Below are 18436 nucleotides of genomic sequence, written 5' to 3' on the forward strand. Positions count from 1 at the left end.
TTTATTTAAACATATAAATAATGAAATAAATGTACCTTTCAACACAAATTTATCTCCATTTTTAACTTCTAATGTATGTGAATAAAGTCTTAAAAACCATGGAATAATCTCTAAATATATAATTTTGAGATGTTTGGTTGGATGATTGTTATAAATATGACACTGTATTCCTCCTTTTTCTACACCATAACCTGTAAAAAATTTTATTTTATTTATTTATATTTCACGAAAAAATAATAAACATTTGCAATTTACAAAATTAAAAATCCAAAACATTAAATCATACTAACCAGTTATGAATCTTGTAGCATGAATAATTGGTAATGTAGGTGGCCAATATATATGGGGTTTCTCATAATTTGCAGCAATATTTACATGTGGAAGCATAGAAAGCAATTCCTTTATTTGGTACACAGCATACTTCTGCGTGATGATCCCTTTTGTTGTTGTAACTATTTTAGTAGGTGTAGGAGAGAGTGTGAATGGAATTCCTGTCTGAAAATATTTTTGAATAATCATATTTTTGTTTATAAAAATCATAAATAGTGAATATATATCTGAATATATATAATTCTCAACAAAAGTCATTAAAACAGTGCACTCTCCATTAATTGCATTGGAGATGGAAAAGGTGGAAATTTATAAAAGTAAAATGAAAAATCATTGCCTAAATGCTAGGGATGTTAATGCACTTCCAACAGCATGGAAATATATAATAGAATAAAAAATTGGACTTAAAAACCCTTAAAGCATGTTTCTTTATAGTTAGCTTTGTTTACTATGTTTTATTTGTTTATTTATTTTATTTAATATACACACTTCTTTCAATTTATTTTGAAATTAAATTATTTTTTGGAATTTTANAAACCCTTAAAGCATGTTTCTTTATAGTTAGCTTTGTTTACTATGTTTTATTTGTTTATTTATTTTATTTAATATACACACTTCTTTCAATTTATTTTAAAATTAAATTATTTTTGAATTTTAAAAATGTAAAATGTTTGAAAAAGTTACATTTTATTTTGGAACATTTATAGTAAACCTGATGATGGCCTATAGTAAATAGGTTGAAAACGTTTGTAAAAATAAATGGATTTTAAACTCAGCAAAAAATTAGGTGTTGGTGAAACTGAGGGAATTTATATTCAATGTTATATCATATAAATAACAATCTGGATACTTATCAGATACAAAAACATCTTTGATAATATAGGTTAGATTATCTATAAAACATGTGAATCAGCAAATAATTTTAATATGAAAATGATCAGAAAAATTTTCAAACTGACTGGACTAATACACTGCTACTAATTAAAACTGTTAAGGCCATATTTATTTTTGTTCAAATAAAAAATAAATGAATTAGTTCACCATGAAATATATCTTTAAGTAAATTTCAATTTAAAATATTACTTTATATAAATTTTGGACAACCTCTCTTCTAACATTCAAGAATAAGTAATTTAAAAAGCATTCAATATTAATTTACAGATGTATTTTCTCCATTCATCTCATTTTTACTTTCTCAGCTCTGTTATATATAACAGAGGGAGATTATGGTGATCAGTGAAAAAATGATCCCTAAGATTTTTACATTTTTGAACTTAGGATTTTAAAGTATTGACAAATGCAAAAAAAAAAAAAAAAATTCAGAAATTTTTTCTGTATGTATGGATGTTAGCATACATCTGTGTGGCATGATTTTGTTCATCCTCTGAGGCTTAATAACTCCTGTGCCTTTTGTCAAAAATTTATATAAAATTAATTGTAAATTTTTATGAAGAAGGCATAAAATAAAATAATTATGATAAAAATATTTCAAGAAATTGTTGTTATATTTCTTGTTTTTAAGTGTATAAAACCTAAAGAATGGTTCTTCATTAATTATTAATTTGTTATTTGTTATTTGTAAAAGAGGGTGAGAGAGCTGTCGGTCTTTTAGCTGACTGACTTAGCTCGTTTAAATAGGAAACGGAAAGAAGGTTCGAAGGTAAGATGATAAGCAGCAAGAGGAAGTTAGATAGATAGGAGAGAGGAAGGAAGTGACCATGGGTTCCATGGGCGCCCGAAACGCCTCAACACACTAAGTAAATCAAAATATGGTTACAAGGTCCAATAATAGCATGAAAACCATATAAACAAAATGGCGCGGCAATACAAACAGTATTCAGGGTTAATGTTTACAATTTATATAAGGTAATATCGAGCAATTAATTAATGTAAAACAGGGGAAGTTATATGTACTGTACATGGCATATACGATCAGGAACCGTCCTTGTTATCTTCGTCTGTTTCACTTTCCGATGTTTGGTGGATTGGACTATTGTCATTCGGTGTTTGTTGCTGTTTTTTGAGGTAGTCCGGTTTTAGTTCTTTTGTTTTCTTGACGAATGTTTGAAGGCTGCACCACAGTCGTTTGGTGGCAAAGATGTCTGCCAGCTGTGGTGGCCATGTTAGTCCACTTGTGATGGTGTCCCTAAAAAATTCTGCTCTATGCTGGTGGAATTTAGGGCAGTGGAACATAAAATGTTCGGCGTCTCCCTCACTTTTAAGTTCACAGTCACATTTATTGTCCGTGCGTTTTTTAAAGCGGTAAAGGTAAGACTGAAATTTCCCATGACCCGTTAGGCATTGGGTCATGTCTGGATCGGGTTCAAAGTGATGGGCTTTTTTCCTTGCCGTTAGAGTTGGTATAAATCTATGGCAGAGTCTTCCCGTCTTGGAGTTGTCCCATTCAATCTGCCATAGGGTGTTTGTGATTGAGTTTATTTTCTCCCAGATCATCGTCATCGGTATGCGTGAGTAGGTGTGGGGGGAGTGGAGTACGCAAGCCTTTTTGGCCAGCAGGTCCACTGTTTCGTTCCCTCCATAACCTTTGTGGGCCGGAATCCAGTTGAAGTGGATGATTCTATGCATAGCAAGAGAGTTTGCGGTGTTTATTAGTTCTCTTCCTAGTCGTGTGGCTCTCCTTTTGTTCTCAAGTGTGTGCAGCACTGCCCTGCTGTCAGTGTAAATATTTATTATCCCTTTGTAATAATTGATGTTAGTGGCTATGTGAGTTAGGGCCTTGTGCATTGCCCAAAGTTCAGCCTGCATGACACTGCAGTAAGGTGCCATCTTGAGGTGTGCTTGGAAGGTCTTCCGGCCATTTCGTGCAAATATGGCCACTCCCGCACCCACTCCCCTTTCCTGTTTAGACCCATCTGTGTAGACAGCCCAATCACTTGGTGTGTTTTCTATTCCCTCAAACTGTAGGTCAACATTGTAGTGTGTTTCGTCAGCTGGGTGGAAATAGTTCCTCCCGCTTTCGTAGTCATCTATCCCGTGGCATTTTATTTTGTCTATTAAATCATCACAATTAGCTGGAATTTTCTCCTCCTTCCTGTTATTGGCCTTTCCTTGATCTGTCCATTGTGTGATGTCTCCTTTGGAAAGGTACCACTTCCATGTGAGTATTAATTATTAATTACAGGTGTTTTGTTATAAAAAATTTAATAGGAAAAAAATAATGATACTTTTTAAACTACAGCTAAGCAAAGTGTTGCTTTCGAACTAGTTAGACTTATTCCAAAAGCACTGACATTTATTCTGATTAAAATATTCAGAAACTCTTATAAAATTGGATATACTGTTTCTTTTTTAATTAAATTATTAAATTCTTTTTTAAATTAAATTACATCTTAGTGTTATAAACATTAGTTTTAACATTTACAGTGTTTAAAATTTATTATATTGAAAAATATTTCAGGTTGTTAAATTTAAAATTTTAATACTCATATTAGTCTATATGATAATGTAAACAATATTCAAAATTATACATATTTTTTAATTTAAAATTTATTACCATATTATTTGTTATATCAACAAATACAGTAGAATTAACAGCAAGGGGACAATATGAGGGCAGTGCTGCTCCAAACAACTTTAAAAATGACCAATCTGAATAAAAACAAAATGGATTTACTAAATTTATTATAATATTAATAAAATAATTTTATCAACATTACATTAAATAATCATTTTATTTAGTATTTAGTACTATTTAATACTTAACTATACCATAGGGTGCTTTTTTTAGAGGTATAAAAAGTTAAAATGAAATAAAACACATAAAAATAATGTTAATGGCCATGGTGTTGGCTTTATTTAAAAGATAATTTTATGCCATTAGTGTTTAAACATGATTTCGGGCATATGGGTGCCATGGCTGGGCTTGAAGTGCAATTGAAAAGAACAATTTTCGACCATTTTATTTAGCAACTGAACTCGTATATCGGCAATAATGCGGCAAATGTTAACTTCCAAGTGGTCCAACGTCTGTGTTTTATCAGCGTAGATTAGTGACTTCACATATTCTCAAAGAAAGTAATCCTTAGGTGTGAGATCACATGATCATGGAGGCCAGTTCACAGGTCCATTATGCTAAATTATACACTCATCGGATGTTTCCTGCAATAAATTGATGGTGTCACGCACTGTGTGGCATGTTGTACCATCTTGTTGAAACCAAAGCTCTGCCACATCAATACCATTCAACTGAGGAATGAAGAAGTCAGCAATCATGGCTCCAAAAGTGCTCTCCATTGATGGTAACATTCTGGCTGGCATCATCTTTAAAGAAATATAGGCCTATGCTTCCACCTGCCCATAAAGCATACCAAACAATGACTTTTAATGGATGTAAGTTACTCAACATTCACCGCATTATTGCCGATATATGCCCAGTTGCTCAATAAGGTTGTCGAAAATTGTTCTTCCTGATTGCGCTTCATTCAAGCCAGCCATGGCACCCATATGCCCGAAATCATATTTAAACACTAATGGCATAAAATTATCTTTTAAATAAAACCAACATTATGGCCATTAAAATTATTTTTACATGTTTTATTTCATTTTAAATTTGTATACCTCTAAAAAAAAAACACCCTGTATATTAAAAAATAAGGATATAAATCTAATAGTTTCTAATTTTTACTTAAAATATATGGATCTAAATATAGTTAATTTGCTTTTTTTTCCTAAATTAAATATTTTATGTAATTATATTTAAATGCTTGCATGTTTATAAATATAATGTAGTTTTGTGTTTAATTTGTTCCAACTTTCATGCAAGTGTATAAAACAATTTACAGTAATTACTAATTACTCTAATTTACTATTACTAATTTGATTTAAATTTCACAATTGTTTTAGATTTTTACTGATCAATTACAATGTGAACAAACATCAAGTAACCAAATAAATAATATTGTTTTTGAAACAGGAATAAAAGTGCTTATATTTTTTGTTTAAAATATTTTTATCCATCACAACATTTACCTTCACATTCAATTACACTTTCTGAATGGGAGGGCAGTTTTGAAAATACCATTTTCAGCATAAAAAATTGAGCCACTTCCTCTTTTATAGCTGCATGGTTTGTAAATTGTTGTTTCATGATATCTTGTAAAACACCAAAACACTTCAACGATTCGACAAAGATGCTGTTTTACCTTAATTTGTCATGTACTCTTAGTAGCTACTAAGAGTACATGATAAAGGTTCAAATACTCATGATTAACAATACCCTTCAAAGTCCACCAAACACAAAGAAAGATTTTCTCAGATCATTTATAAAATGGTATTTTCAAACTTCCCTCCTGTTGAGAAAGTGTAATAGAATGTGAAAGTGAATATTTTGATGGAGAAAATAATTTTATTCATCAAAATAAAAAATGACATTATTTATTTGGTTGTCTGATAATTTGCATTAAAATCTTGTATATATATGTTTTATAAATAAATTTAGCTTTGAAAAATATTTTGCTGGCTTTTATTTTTTGAAATTTGATATTTAATCTTCAGATTTAAAATATGATGACAAAAATAAATTAAATATAATAGTTACAATAAATTAGCAATGTTAAGATTTCTGAATTTTAAATTTAAACAAAAAAAAATTAATTGGTTAGTTTTTTTAATTTTAAAAAGTTATTCCCAATTGTTTAAAACAAAAAACGAAAATTTCATTAATATAGTGGTATCTCGGTATACATCTGTTTTAGAATACATCCAATTAAGAATACGTCCTGTTTGGACAAAACAAATTTTGCTTGGTATACAACTTATACACGCCATCTATAAACAAGTAGCACTATTGGTGTACTAGGCCAGACTAGACAGCCGGATGGCCAAGCAGTCAAGGTGGCAGCCTACCGCTCTGGGAGACTCAGGATCGAATCCGGACGAGTCAAGGAATCCCAGGAATTTTTGGGGGTGGTCCGTTCGGATATGTCAGACCCCGTTGCTCACCACCCAGTTACCTCATTGTGGGCCTGGTCAAACCCATAATGGGCCTGCTACATGAGGCCCTCTTAGTGCCCACAGGGCAAAAAAAGTATTTAAAAAAAAAAAAAAAAAGTCAGACTAGATGTTCGTGGTGCCACGGTTTATAACTTTGTTAAATTTCTTCTGATTTTAATTCATAAGTAAAATTTTATTATTTTTATTAACCTGTCCTACGTTGTTCCCAAAAATATTCGCGTTGACCTCATTGACCTGCATGGGCAATCCCGAATATTTTCATGTTTACATTGGAACATTTTTGATACTAGATGTTGCTAAGCGTCACAATTTTTATATTAAACTGAACTTTTAAAATATAATTTTTTTTGTTTCTATATTATTCAATATATTTATTTTGTTTGTGAAACATAAAAAAATAATTTTTTACAATACAGTAAACACAATTATTATTAAAAAAAAAAATTTAGACTTAACATCGATGAAAATTCAGCATGGCGTCACAAGCAGCAAATAAAAATTTCAACATCAAGTAGGTTAATCATGAATTGCAAAAAGGCAAATGAAAAGCAACAAAAAACTAAAAAAATGACTAGAATCACAATGAAACTGAAAAAAGAGATTATTGAAAAATATGAAGGTGGCATATGTGTTTGAGATTTAACTGTTGCATACCGTAATCCAAGAACAACAATATCGACAATCGTGAAAAATAAAGACATTATTAAATCAGCTAACATTGCGAAAGAGGTTAAATCAATTTCTAACCAGAGATCAAAGACATTAGATCATGTGAGAAATTGCTTTTGCTTTGGATAACTGAAAAACAGTGTGCTGGCGACAGCGTATCAGAACTGACATTAAAAATCACTTGAAATGTGAGAAACGTAAGGCAAATCTAGTAGCAACAGAAGCAATTATTTGAGAGAAAGCTAAAAAGATACATGCTGATCTCATGAAAAATCAAGCAGGAACTAGCTAGGAAAGTGAGATGTTTAAAGCCAGCCATTTTTTTACATGAGAATGAATTAATCATTTTTACATTACTTCTTATGGGAAAGGTTGGTTTGGTATACGTCCTAGTCAATATAAGTCCAAACATCAGGAATGGATTAAGGTCATATACCGAGGTTCCACTGTAATTGTAATCACACTTGTTAGCTGTAGGTGCATCTAAAATAGGCTCTCAGAAAATATTTTTCTGTGCTACACTTGCATGAAAATGTAATAAAGATCTCTTTGGTATTTAGCATTTTATCATCAAAGTTGAACTTCACTTGAAAACTGTTCTAAATGGCAATTATTTAGTTCTAAATGGCAATTCTTCCAGCAGTTATTTACTTAATAATGCATAATAATAATAAGCATTTATGGCCATTTTTAAACTTTCTGAATGCATAGAATATTCCAACATTGTTGGTTGCTTTAAAATTTCATCAAACTTTTGGAAAAACTCAAATATTTTTGCTCATATACCTGAGAGCCACTGAAGAGGCCAAACACATTATTATTTATATTTTAAACATCAAAATTACATATTCTTTGCTCTTGCTATTCTTGACTCATTAAGTGTAGTTCTCAAAGCTTGTTAGCCAGCTATTGCACTATATTTTACTTAATAGTATAAGTGAAACATAGTATAAGTGAAACATAATAGCTTATCTTATGCAATAATTCTATTAAAGAATAGATAATGATTTACATTTAAGAAAAATATATATACAGTATTGTCACAAAGTGGAAAGACAAAGTTCAAACAAACACTATTAAAAAGGATATGAATATTGGAATCTAATCAAAATCCCTACAAATCAATATCTCAATATTCAAAATCTTGACAGGTCTAAATTCTGACACAGTCAAAAACCCAAGTGATCAAAATACGATTATGATTAAAAAGAAATAGGTACCAGTGGTGTACCATAGTGGGGGTGGCCCACCCCGGGCGGCAAAATTTCACAATAAATAATAATAATATCTTGTAAAAATTTGAAACATCCTAATCTATACTTGCATCATGCCTACGATAGTGTTATCATTCGGACAGTCCGGGAATCGGTTTGCCGTCCAGGGGAACTAGTAAGTTTTTCATCCGAAGAAATCTGCGAAACCTGTTGACCCTTTTTTTTTTTTTTGTACGATTCAATCATGTTCATGTTCATATACACCACTAATATCCAATAGAACTCTTTTAAACAGGTCACTGCACTACCACCAAATTTTTCATTGCTTGTTCTGTGACGAAAATGCATTTTGGTCTTTTAAATTGAAATACCTAAATAAGGGGGGCTGAAATTTTCCTCCGCCCCGGCGGCTGACACCCATGGTAGGCCACTGATAGGTACATACATTTCACCAATAAAAAGTAAAGCGTATAGAGCTACTGGTGTATAAAATATAATATAGAATATTATATTAGTAGATAATACATTAGTACATAATATTATATGATCAATTATTGTAAAGCTAACTGTTTGACATAAATAGTGTTATAAATATATTCATTTATTTGTTTTTACCATATGTTAAGATGTTGGAATTGTCTGTTAAGATACCAAAGTTTAGGCAGGTGATTCATTAATTGTTCTACTGCAGTCAAAATTGTACATGTGGCTGTAATTTATTGTACTGGATCAGGATACCACCATTCATATCGTGACCTTAATTGTGATACTCCAATGTGTTGGGAAGGGAGCTTTTAATGGTGTTGGGATTTTGAATCATATCCATGGATGTTATCCACAGAAAATAAACTGAATGAACTAAAAATTAACTAAAACAAATTATCACAAAGAACAAAAACAGGAACAGCTGGCTCAAAGTCAAATACAGGAGAATTCCAAAATTAAATTGCATCATAAACATGTTCACTGTTTGAATAATTATTGGTCAATGACTATGGGTCTAAAATTTCAGTATAATAAATTTAATTTAATCTTTTTAATATTATGACATAAATATCAAATTTTAAAATCTTTAATAAATTGATTTTTCAAAACTCATTCACACCTCTTTCTTTTATCAGACTGTGGAAATTAATTCTATATAATATATGTATTTTTTATTTAAAAGCGTTAATATTATTTATAATAATGTTGATAATTACACATAATTATGAACCTTCATTAATTGTTATGTAATACATAATCTGTGTTAACTCTTGTCATCCAAATGTCATTATACTACTACATTTAATGCTTTGTACAGTTTGAAGTACATAATTTGCTAAGTAATTTCATTTTAATTATATAATAAAATATTGTCATTGAAAAATTGATATTAAATATTTTACCTTGTTTGCCCTGCTGCATAACTGGTGGATTAAATACTACAGATAATGAAAACAGAAGCTCTAAGGCAGTGTTTATGCATTGATTATCCTGAAGTATAAAAAAAAAGTTATATAAATGCATTTATCAGAAATTATTCAAACTTTTGAAACATTTAAAAATGTTATTTTATACAGATAAACTATGAATTATATTTATTCAGATGTAGAATAGAATTATATAAAAATCATTTTTTGATGCATTTGATGTTTTTAATAATTAGATATAGGATAAGAATTAGATATATTTTTAATAATAAGTATATAGGTTACTGTTTAGAAAACAATTCTTATAAATGTAAAAGTGTATAAATTTTACTTATTTATTTTTTATATTCCTTAATAAAATGCATTAAAATTTATTTCAGTATTAACCTTAAAGAGCAAATAATAAAATAAATTGTTGTGAAAAAACAAAATTAATAAATAATGTACACACACACACTACATAAATGTTAATTTTTTAGACATAACTTTTAAATTTAATGTAGACTTATAAAATATTTTTAACATTAGATAAAGTCATATAGAGTCAACAGATTATAAAAATTATNAAAAAACCCAAGAGGAATGAAGAAGAGAAAAAGGAAAGAGGACCCCGAGGTCAGTCGTCATCCAAAGTCCGCCCAACAAAGTCGTCCTACAAGATTAAAATCGTGACCCCGGATTAAAACCGTGACCCAGGATTAACCCGAGAGAAAAATTCGTGCTGGATTAAGCCTCTACACTCCTCCGTGCCTCCACACCAGTGAATGGACAAGATTCGGATCTAGTGTAAAGAACTGTCCATCGACAAGGTATTTATCAACCTGCGATTCGTTTGTAAACTCTCTCTCTCTCAACGGCCTAGTATAATTAAGAATGATAATATGCCCTATAGTATTTAGTATCTCTGTATAGTATTTAGTTCGATTTAATTAAAATTGTTATTTATTTGTTACTATGGAGTCCGAGTAAGTTACTTCCTCGTCTCTCTCCTCACCTCTACTCCGAATCCAAGCGCTCACCCACTACCGCTCGCAAATCTTAGACGTAACGTCGCGATTTCTGAGTCCCCCAGAGACTCGGTGGTGTCAGATTCAGATCTCCTGACGTGGTGTCAAAGAGACACCGACCCTACGGTCACAATATCCAATATAATCATTAAGTAAAAAACTAGGAAAGACTTTCAATGAATAAAGCAAATACATCTTAATTATGTATGCACACTTATATTTTGTATCTAGTACATAAACAAATGATTAAATCCACATTATATAATATTCTTGTAAAACTACTCATACATTTATAAAATACTTTACATTTGTTTTAATTTTAGATAGATATTCAAGAAAAAGGTACAAGAAAGTATTAAGATGGATAAACCCTCTATCATAAAATTCTATATATTATCCATTTATTCCATTTCTCCAACTCTTGATGTATTATAATCAGTCAAATTCAGTTGCAGAATTACTATCATAACAGGTTTCTGTAAAAATGGCATGCTCCTGATATTTAAGCTTTTTATTAACCAAAAATATAATTTCATTGCTGATTTTAAATTTTAAAAATTCTGTATAAAAAACAAATATAAATGAGGAGAAAAACTATTAATAGGATTAAATGAAAAAAATACACAAAAATATTTAATTATTATTGAAAATTGTAATTATTTGATATTTTTATTTGTTGGATAATGAAAACAAATACACTGCAGTCTATCGATAACAGCAACTTAGAGTGGAAATTTATCTTTAACTCTTGCAAAAAACCTAACCAAATTATATTTTAAAGAATAAATTTCTATTTTGAACCATTTCTATGCTGAGAAAAGGTGTTTAATATTATCAGAAATTATACTTAAAAAAAAAAAAAAATTAAATGAAAATATTTTCTTAAAATTCATACAATAAAATCAGTGACTTTCTTATGACTATCAAGAAAGAAAATATTTTTTAATACCTATTTTAAGATAATTACTAAACTAGGTTAAAACTTTGATTAACACTTACCCTACAAATAACACGATAATCAGTTGCTATTGAAAAATAGTTACTGTTCAATATGTTAATGGCATTAAGAAGGGTAGAAAGTCCTGCCTAGAAAAAGGAATTATATATATATATTATGTATTAAAACTTATAAATGTTAAAATTTTAATTAAAAATACATTATATATATTTTAATTCAATCAAAAATTAAAAAAAAATAGTGGAAATAATTACATATTAAACAGCAAGTGAAATTTAGCTGAAGATTTTAGATTATTTATTCATTTTTAACACACACACTTGGATACTCTTGGATACTATAGTGATTAATTAAGTTAAATTGACAATCATTTTCATTGATAATAGCTAGTGAATTCAATTATATAAATTGAAAATAAGAAATTAAGATAACACGAAAAAACAAATTTAGACAAAAACAATTGACCAATTTCACATGCCCCTCATTGATTGGGAAAAGTGACATAATTTTTCCAAGATGGATGCCATATGTATAAAAACAAGTTCTCATTGTAGTTAACTCTTGAATACTATAGTGATTAATTAAGTTAAATTGACAATCATTTCCATTGATAATAGCTAGTGAATTTAAAAAACAGTCATAGCTTATTGTATTCCAGTGTCATAGTCACTACAGAAAAGACAATGTTTCATTTCATTTATTTTCAAAAAATAAAAAATTGTTTGACATGGGTTCATCACCTATGAATAGGGGCAAATTGGCACACAAATGAGTTTATAACAAACATTTTAATTAAGTGATTCTTAAAACACCAAGAAAAGTAAGTATATATCCTTTCAAAAAAACTAATAACAAACATTCATTTCCAAATTGGATATGATTTTGAAGTTGATATTAGTTATCTGATGGTTGAAAATGTAATAAAACTAAATATGAATTTGAGTCATACTTATCAGTGTAAGCAGTTGAAAGTGAGAGCAACACCATCCTTAAATTTTTCAAGATCTCCATGTATTAAGCATCCCCAAATAAAATAGATGTTGGAAAAACAAAATAAGAGGGAAGGGAAAAAAATTGCTGGAACAGCTAACAAAAAGATAGATCAGGTAAAGTAAAGCATTATTTAACTTATAGATGAAAAGCTCATTTCCAAAAGAGTCAATGTCCAAAATAGACTTAAGTCAATTTGAAAGAAATCATTGCTTTGACTTAGGCCAGTTTGAATAAAACTGCACTATAAAAACTTTTTCATTGACTTAGGACTTTTTGACAAATATTAAGTCATCAGGTGAATCTAGTCAATTAAGTAACAAATTAATTAATGCAGTGTACTCACTACACTAGGTAATTTGTTAATTTGTAATTAACTTAATGTGAGTAAATTCACTTTTCAATATTTTTAACTTAGGAACTTTTGGAAAAGAGCTCTTCAAATGTACAGTAATTGTAAATGCACCAATGGCTAATACTTTAAGATAATGTTGTAGTTATATTATTTTATGAAACTTTTTTCTTCCAAAATTATTGTTCTTTTTACAATGTTATACAGTAGAGCGTCGATTTTCCGAAAGTCAATCATCCGAAAGAATTCCAGTCGGCAAATTTAAATTTTCGCCAGTGCTGTGGTACTTCAATCTTTGGCTATGACTTGGGCTACTCAAATATTTTATGTTTTTGATACTAAATTAACATCTGAAGTATAATTCAAATCTTCTTACGCGTATACTGGAGAATGTATAAATTAACACTCCTAAACCTTATAACTCCAGTAATAAACATTTAATAGCAAACTAACGTTTTCAACCGTACATTCGGTCTTCTTCAGGTTTAAAAAACCAGTTATATTCGAACATGTGAGTGCATAGAACAAAAATTCTGAAATTATTTTCAAAAAATGGAACTTTACCAACGTAATTTAAAAGAATAAAAAGTTAAGCGTGTGCATTGCCATGGCAACAACATGTTAGTTTGCTATTAAATGTTTATTACTGGAGTTATAAGGTTTAGGAGTGTTAATTGAAGTATAATTTTTTATTATTTTTATATTTTTCAATATATTTATTTTGTTTGTACCAAATAAAAAAATAATTTTTAATGATACAATAGTCTTTGTTAGGCTTAACATCGACGAAAATTCAACGCGAAGCGACACGCAACAGAGAAACATTTCGACATCGGATACGTTAAAACTATTTTTTCGTACGTAAATCAGTTATCCGAAATATCAGTTATCTGGACAACCCCAGTCCCTAATTGATTCGGAAAATCGACGCTCTACTGTACTCTTATGTTTTTTTTCTTTTATCAGTATAAATGCAAATTTTCTCAGAAAAATCAAGCAGAATTGGCATATTTCTTATATTAATACAATAATTATTCAAAGTTATCAGCTAATAGGTCACTGTCAGCAAATGGTACATCCACCTTACTCATAAATAATTCTTTTATACTTACTTTTATCTCTAAGGGTTTGTTTGTTTTTAAAAAGTAGTGCATGTGATTATGATGATGAATAACCATGAAACATGAACTGTGAATCATGAACCATGAATCTATCTAGTAGACATGAGCAATCAAAGTGAAGATAAAAATCAGATTGAAAAAACAAACTGGAAGAAAGAATAAATTTTTAGAGAGAAATTGTAGAAATAAGAAACTGACTTGGTATCACAAAAAACACAGTAAGTTATTTGACAAAAAAAAAAAAAAAAAAATATGAAATCATATCATCCTTGTATGACAAGAGGTATGTTTTAATTTGTTTTTGGCATTAAAACTGTAAGGAGTCAATTCCAAGCCATTGTATTTTGTTTACAAATTATTTTTTCGTTATTCTATTTATTTTGGGGGATTTTATTTCATTAAGGATAGATTATTGCACCTCCCCAGACAACATTCTAAAAGTTAAAAACTCACGACGACTACAGACAAAAAAAATGACGTCATTATCCCAAAACAACATCTCAGGGGTGGGAAACTTCCACAGGAAGTTAAAAAAAAGATCTCCCACCCCCAAATTGTTACTAGACAACACAAAAAAGTATCATAGAATTGTGAGGGAGATGACATGAAGGAAAAAAACCAACTAATAAAATGTTATTGTGTATGTATGTAAATAGGGCAAGTGGGTGGATGCATTGTAACATCACCACACCTGCAGCATAAAAAAGACAGAGACAATTCAGATGAGGTGAAGCTTAGATTGAAATGAGGTAGTGCTAAGAATTGAGTGATCAATAAAAGATTTTCAAATTTCAGTTCCAGGTCCAGTAACAGAGTTTTGGTGACACACAGTCAAATTTTAAGATTCATTGTATTTTTTTTGATAGAATTGATTCCTTTCTTCTTGTTGATTATGTGGTGATAGAATTAAGATAGTTCTAATTTGATTTAAGTTCCCAAATTGTTAGGCAGGTTTTGTACATATATGTTTTGGTTTGATAAAGTATCTTTTCTTATTTTACAAAGATTTTCTAGTGTTATTGAATTATACATATATGGGCTTTACTAATAAATAGAATTTTTTATATTACGTATAGTAATTCTTTTTTTACATTTGATCTTTAGTAATGATATTTAATTTTTGCCCGTGCAAGTCCAGGCCTGGAACACTAACCACGAACCTTAGTAGCTCACCATTAGCATATTTTTCCAGGCTTTTGCTTTACTTTCATGTAATAAGACATTACAGAACATTACTTGGTTCCTAGTGATGATCTGACAAGCATCAAGTTTCAGTTAGTTTCACCATCATGCCTGCTTATTGATAATCTCTGATTGCTACTTAAGCTTAGACAAAATTTTGGACACAAAGATTTTGCTTTTCATCTTAACAAAAGTGCAGCAGATATCTCAATGCTTTTTAAATTCTGAATGAGCAATTGCTTATTATGACATTCTCACAATGTCAGGCTGAAATTTTTTTATTATATTTTAATTTTAAAAATCACATGACTTCCAAATCAGATTGGAGATCATATATAGCTTTCCATATCTAATCTTGATTTTCTATTAATTCTATTCTCAAGATTAAGGAAAGACAGAAAATCTGTAGGTCTGCAATTTGAAAATTGCAATTTGAAAATGTAATTTATTGGGCTGCAATTTGAAAATTGCAACCCAATAAATTACATTTATTTAAAGTTAAGTGTACTATGTTTTTGGCCACATTGTAATGTTTTAATATCAAACATACCATAAGAGTTTAAAAAAGCTTTCCCAAATGTAATGATAATGAATTGATGCTACAGAAATTTACATTAAAAATCCAACAGACTTAAAACTGCAAAGCTAAACTTATTCTACAGATATTAGTAGCCTGTAGAATAAAAATAATCTTTCTTTTTTAAAAATGTAATGTAGTTGTAAAAGAACTTTTAACCCAAAAGGCATCTGCATTAAGCTTAAGAGGGACATAGCTGTCTAAAATGCATATAATAAAGTAGAACAGCAAAAAAAAAAAAATCTCTTGATGTGTACATGAAAACATTTCCCAAAAGATGTGATAAGTCCTCAGATTTGAAGCCAACATAAAAGCTTAAATACGATTAAAAAATCATAAGATGTCTTTATTTCTGCATATTTTTTGCATTTAATGAAAACTGATATTGCTTGATTTTGGCTAACTTTTAAGCAGTAGGGAGGCTGTTCTTTTTAAGAAACTAGACATGATTTTCATGGTCCATGATATTTATGGTTATGTGGATTGGGATGTTTCCTTCCTGAGCATCTTTGAATATTTATTTGGAAAAGACTATTTAATTAACAATTTGACTGTCTCAAAATATGTAAAAAGGTTTAATAGAGTAATACACAAATTTCAGTTCTGATTAAATTCATCTTCTGGCAAAAACAAACAAATTTCATCCAGAATAAAAATATTCATTTCAGTAACAAAAAAAAGTCTAAACTACCAATATCACAGAAGCATCGGTTATTAAGAATGTCAAGTATTCATATTATTGTTAAGCTATCATTAAACAACACTTTCAAATTATGTACCAACTTATTTTTCTTCATAAACTTTCAGCAGCCTACTTATATATCAAAATTTTTAGCTTCACCCACAGTTATACTTATATTATACCATGGCATTATTAAGTTACACCAGGAGTGGCCAACAGTTTTTGCCCCCAGGCCGAATTGGAAAGAAAACTTTTTCCACAGGCCGAACCAGAGGCTGCCCTAGGAAGATTTTGAGGTGGTGCGAGGTCTCATTGTGGTGTCAGATTAGAGATTACAGATACATTTTTCACATTATCATGCTTTATCAACACTCTACGCTGTATTTACGAGATTTGTAATGGAGGGTTAACTCTAAATGCACAGTGAGTTGTTGACCTTTTTATTCTTTTTTTACGCATCAGAATTTTTCATTGAGCTATTCAGATTTCAATAGCTAATATTGAAAGATTGATTGTGGGTCACATAAATTCATTAGACAACCGGATCTGGCCCGCAGGCCGTATGTTGGCCATGCCTGAGTTACACTCAATTATATCATGAATTTAACTTTCAACAAAAAACTGACAGCAGCAAGTATTTATTTGCTTCTAATCAAAAATTTTAATTACAGATCACGCATAAATGTTTTTAATTTATTCAGATTCTTGCTCTTTGCCATACTCACCAATGCCGTTTTGTTCTGAAGCAGAGCTTAAGTCCTTCTTGTAAAATCAGTCAATTTTATTAAAATTGATTGATTTTATTATTAAAATTAAAATTATTAAAACTGATTATTAAAATTAAAATTGTTATTCATTTGATTTAATTGAAATTCTTGATTCTTTAATGTTGCATTGATTAAGAATTTTCAATTCAATAAGCAAGTTTTTAATGGTTTTGTTTATTAAAATAATTGCTAATAGCATTAAGTTGTTATTATATGCAATAGAAATATAATTATTTTATTTATATTATTATTATTATATTTATCTTTTCTGAATTAACAATAGTCAATTATTTAGTTACCTTAGTATCACATGGTAGCAGTTTTCGCCATGGAGATAGATTTTCAGTACAAACTGTTTCTTTAGGTAAAGAAGCAAATCGAACATAAGAAGAATTAGCACCATGCTTTTCATGAACTAATCCCAGTGGTCGAAATGAAATTTGAGGAGAAATTGTACTTGTTGCATCTATAAAATTTAATGAAGCACAAAACTGTCCAGACAATGAATTGGTTAATTCAGTCCATGCTTTATTGACACTATAAAAAACAATTAATTAATTATGATTAATATATTAAGCATAGAAAATATTCATATTAGTAAAAAATTATAGAAAAACTTTAATATCACAGTTACTTATTTTGTTATTTAACTAAATTTGGTTAATGTTAAATAATTCTGAATCACAATACAAAGTAAAGACTAAAGTTAAGGTTTAATTATTTAAAAATTATGCTGTATTATGTTTGTGTACTATAAATGTTGTGATTAAGATCAAATGTTTCTAGATTTTATATATGTGGTTTGATATCTACAAAAGATAGAACTCAATATAAGCAAAATAAATATCTTATCTACAGTTCATTTTTGACCCAAAATTTTTATCACTAGTTCTGAACTACTTAGCGTAACTCAATCATATTAGCTTTTCTTCTCAAGGTAACCTCTCTTTACTTCACCAGTAAAGTATGTGCTGTTTAGTGCACTAAGTAGAAAAATTTTAACTGTGAATATATGTATTTTTAAAAAGTACATGCACTCTATAATAAATGTCTTAAAGATAAAGGTATGTTGTAAATTATAGAAAAATTTGTAATATGAAAAATACATGTTCAAATTTTTATTCTGTAGCCAACAGATGAGGGGTGTATGCCTGAAATGCATATTGGCATGTAAAATATTCCTGAATAAAGAGTGATGTTAA

General features: G+C 29.4%; 1 protein-coding gene across 1 annotated transcript in view; it reads right to left on the minus strand.

The window, feature by feature from the left end:
• LOC111635449 (GPI transamidase component PIG-T-like) overlaps nt 1-18436 on the minus strand; it is a 54553-nt gene that overhangs the window by 31345 nt on the left and 4772 nt on the right. The window contains exons 3-8 of the mRNA XM_023380410.1: nt 17534-17771; nt 11605-11691; nt 9575-9662; nt 3845-3939; nt 291-495; nt 36-191 (exon numbers count right to left, since the gene is read on the minus strand). Of these exons, the coding sequence (XP_023236178.1) occupies nt 36-191; nt 291-495; nt 3845-3939; nt 9575-9662; nt 11605-11691; nt 17534-17771 (869 nt within the window). The remainder of the gene's footprint in view (nt 1-35; nt 192-290; nt 496-3844; nt 3940-9574; nt 9663-11604; nt 11692-17533; nt 17772-18436) is intronic.

This window comes from Centruroides sculpturatus, unplaced genomic scaffold (genome assembly GCF_000671375.1).
Source record: "Centruroides sculpturatus isolate CEXI.00-Female unplaced genomic scaffold, Cexi_2.0 scaffold819, whole genome shotgun sequence".
In the NCBI taxonomy this organism is placed as follows: domain Eukaryota; kingdom Metazoa; phylum Arthropoda; class Arachnida; order Scorpiones; family Buthidae; genus Centruroides; species Centruroides sculpturatus.